The sequence below is a fragment of the Chinchilla lanigera genome, unplaced genomic scaffold (assembly GCF_000276665.1).
Source record: "Chinchilla lanigera isolate Chin_1 unplaced genomic scaffold, ChiLan1.0 scaffold00169, whole genome shotgun sequence".
Lineage (NCBI taxonomy): Eukaryota > Metazoa > Chordata > Mammalia > Rodentia > Chinchillidae > Chinchilla > Chinchilla lanigera.
This window is the reverse complement of record NW_004955570.1, coordinates 731,348-732,783: the sequence shown is the minus strand read 5'-3', so window position 1 is coordinate 732,783 and position 1,436 is coordinate 731,348. Positions and strand designations below refer to the sequence as shown.

Here is a 1,436-nt window from a genome sequence, read left to right as displayed (position 1 = left end):
CGTGCGTGGGGAGGGGCTGGGCGCCTGGGGGCCGGGAGGTGGGGCCGGGGGGGTGTGTTGTGTCGGGATGCAGGGAGGCAGGGATGTGGGCAGGACTGGGGGAAGCTGGCAGGGGAGGGCCCTGGGTGCCAATGTGGGCTAGCTCAGCGGGCAGCACCAGAGGCTTCAGGCTGGGGCGGGTGACTGTGAAGGGGAGGGGACCTGGGCCTCACTCCCCTTGCTTCCCTCCCAGCCACCATGTTCAGCCACCAGCAGCAGCTACAGCAGCAGCAACTGCAGCAGCAGCAACTGATGCAGCTCCAGCAGCTGCTCCAGCAGTCCCCGCCGCAGGCCCCGCTGCCCATGGCTGTGAGCCGGTGAGTCCCAGCTTGGGTGGGTGCCGGCTTCCGCCTGCCCTACAGACCCACGTGTGGGAGGCACCCCCGACCCTAGTCCTCGTGTGAGTCCTACATTTTCTCATTCCCACCCTGAGGGAGGGGCCCTCCGTCTGCTGTGGAAGTGGGGAGTGTGGCAGGGAGTGGAGGCTGAGGGTCTGACTTTCCTAATAACCCTCCGAGGCCACTTTCCTTACACAGCAGCCTCCCCCAGCAGCAGCCTCAGCAGCAGCTCCTGAACCTCCAGGCCACGTCCCTCCTCAATGGCTCCATGCTGCAGAGAGCTTTGCTTTTGCAGCAGTTGCAAGGTATGAACCCCAGGCTTGGGCCAGCTTGCGGACACCCCCATTGCTGTCCCTCTCAGGACACTGGGGCTGCAGAAGGTGAAAGTTCCCGACTGCTCAGCTGACTGCAGCTCTGTCAGATCGCAGAGGTGCCCTTGGCCATGGTGCTGGCTTTTGGGGCAGCGCTCAGCAGCCCACACTCACATTCAGATTAGATGCCATTTGAATGCCGGGTGTGGTGGTGCACACCTGTGATCCCAGCACTCGGGAGGCTGAGGCAGGAGGATCGCCACCAGTTCAAGTCCAGCCTGAACTACAGAGTGAGACCCTGTCTCAAAAACAAACCAAACTAAACCAAACCAAATAAAAAAAACCGAGGCCCAGAGAGGGACATAGGCCCAGAATCACCCGCAGGTAAGAGTTGATCAGACAGTTATGGACTCAGGTCCACATGAGTGCATTTCGATAATCCTGGGGACTGATTTATGAGTCGTATGTGGATGTATATAGAGAGAAACTGCCCCCCAGAACCCACATATACCAATAGTCCCTCTTTATCTTGCACATTTCATAAGTTACCCTCACCAAAGTGAAAATAATGTGTAAAAAAAGGGAAAGATAAAAAACAAACAAACAAAAAACAAGTTTTGTGCCGGGTATGGTGGTGCACGCCTGTAATCCCAGCACTTGGGATGCTGAGGCAGGAGGATCGTTGTGAGTTGGAGACCAGCCTGGGCTACAAAGTGAGCTCAAGGCCAGCCTGAACTGCATAGTGAGA

The 1,436-nt window shown here is 57.7% G+C and overlaps 1 protein-coding gene across 1 annotated transcript in view; it reads left to right on the top strand.

Annotated features, from left to right (window-relative positions):
- Nucleotides 1–232: 232 nt before the first annotated feature.
- Nucleotides 233–1,436, top strand: part of Ciz1 (CDKN1A interacting zinc finger protein 1) — a gene marked incomplete at both ends in the record, with an annotated part of 16,428 nt that continues 15,224 nt past the window's right edge. Inside the window, 2 exon segments of the mRNA XM_013509385.1 lie at nucleotides 233–356; nucleotides 576–682. Of these exon segments, the coding sequence (XP_013364839.1) occupies nucleotides 238–356; nucleotides 576–682 (226 nt within the window).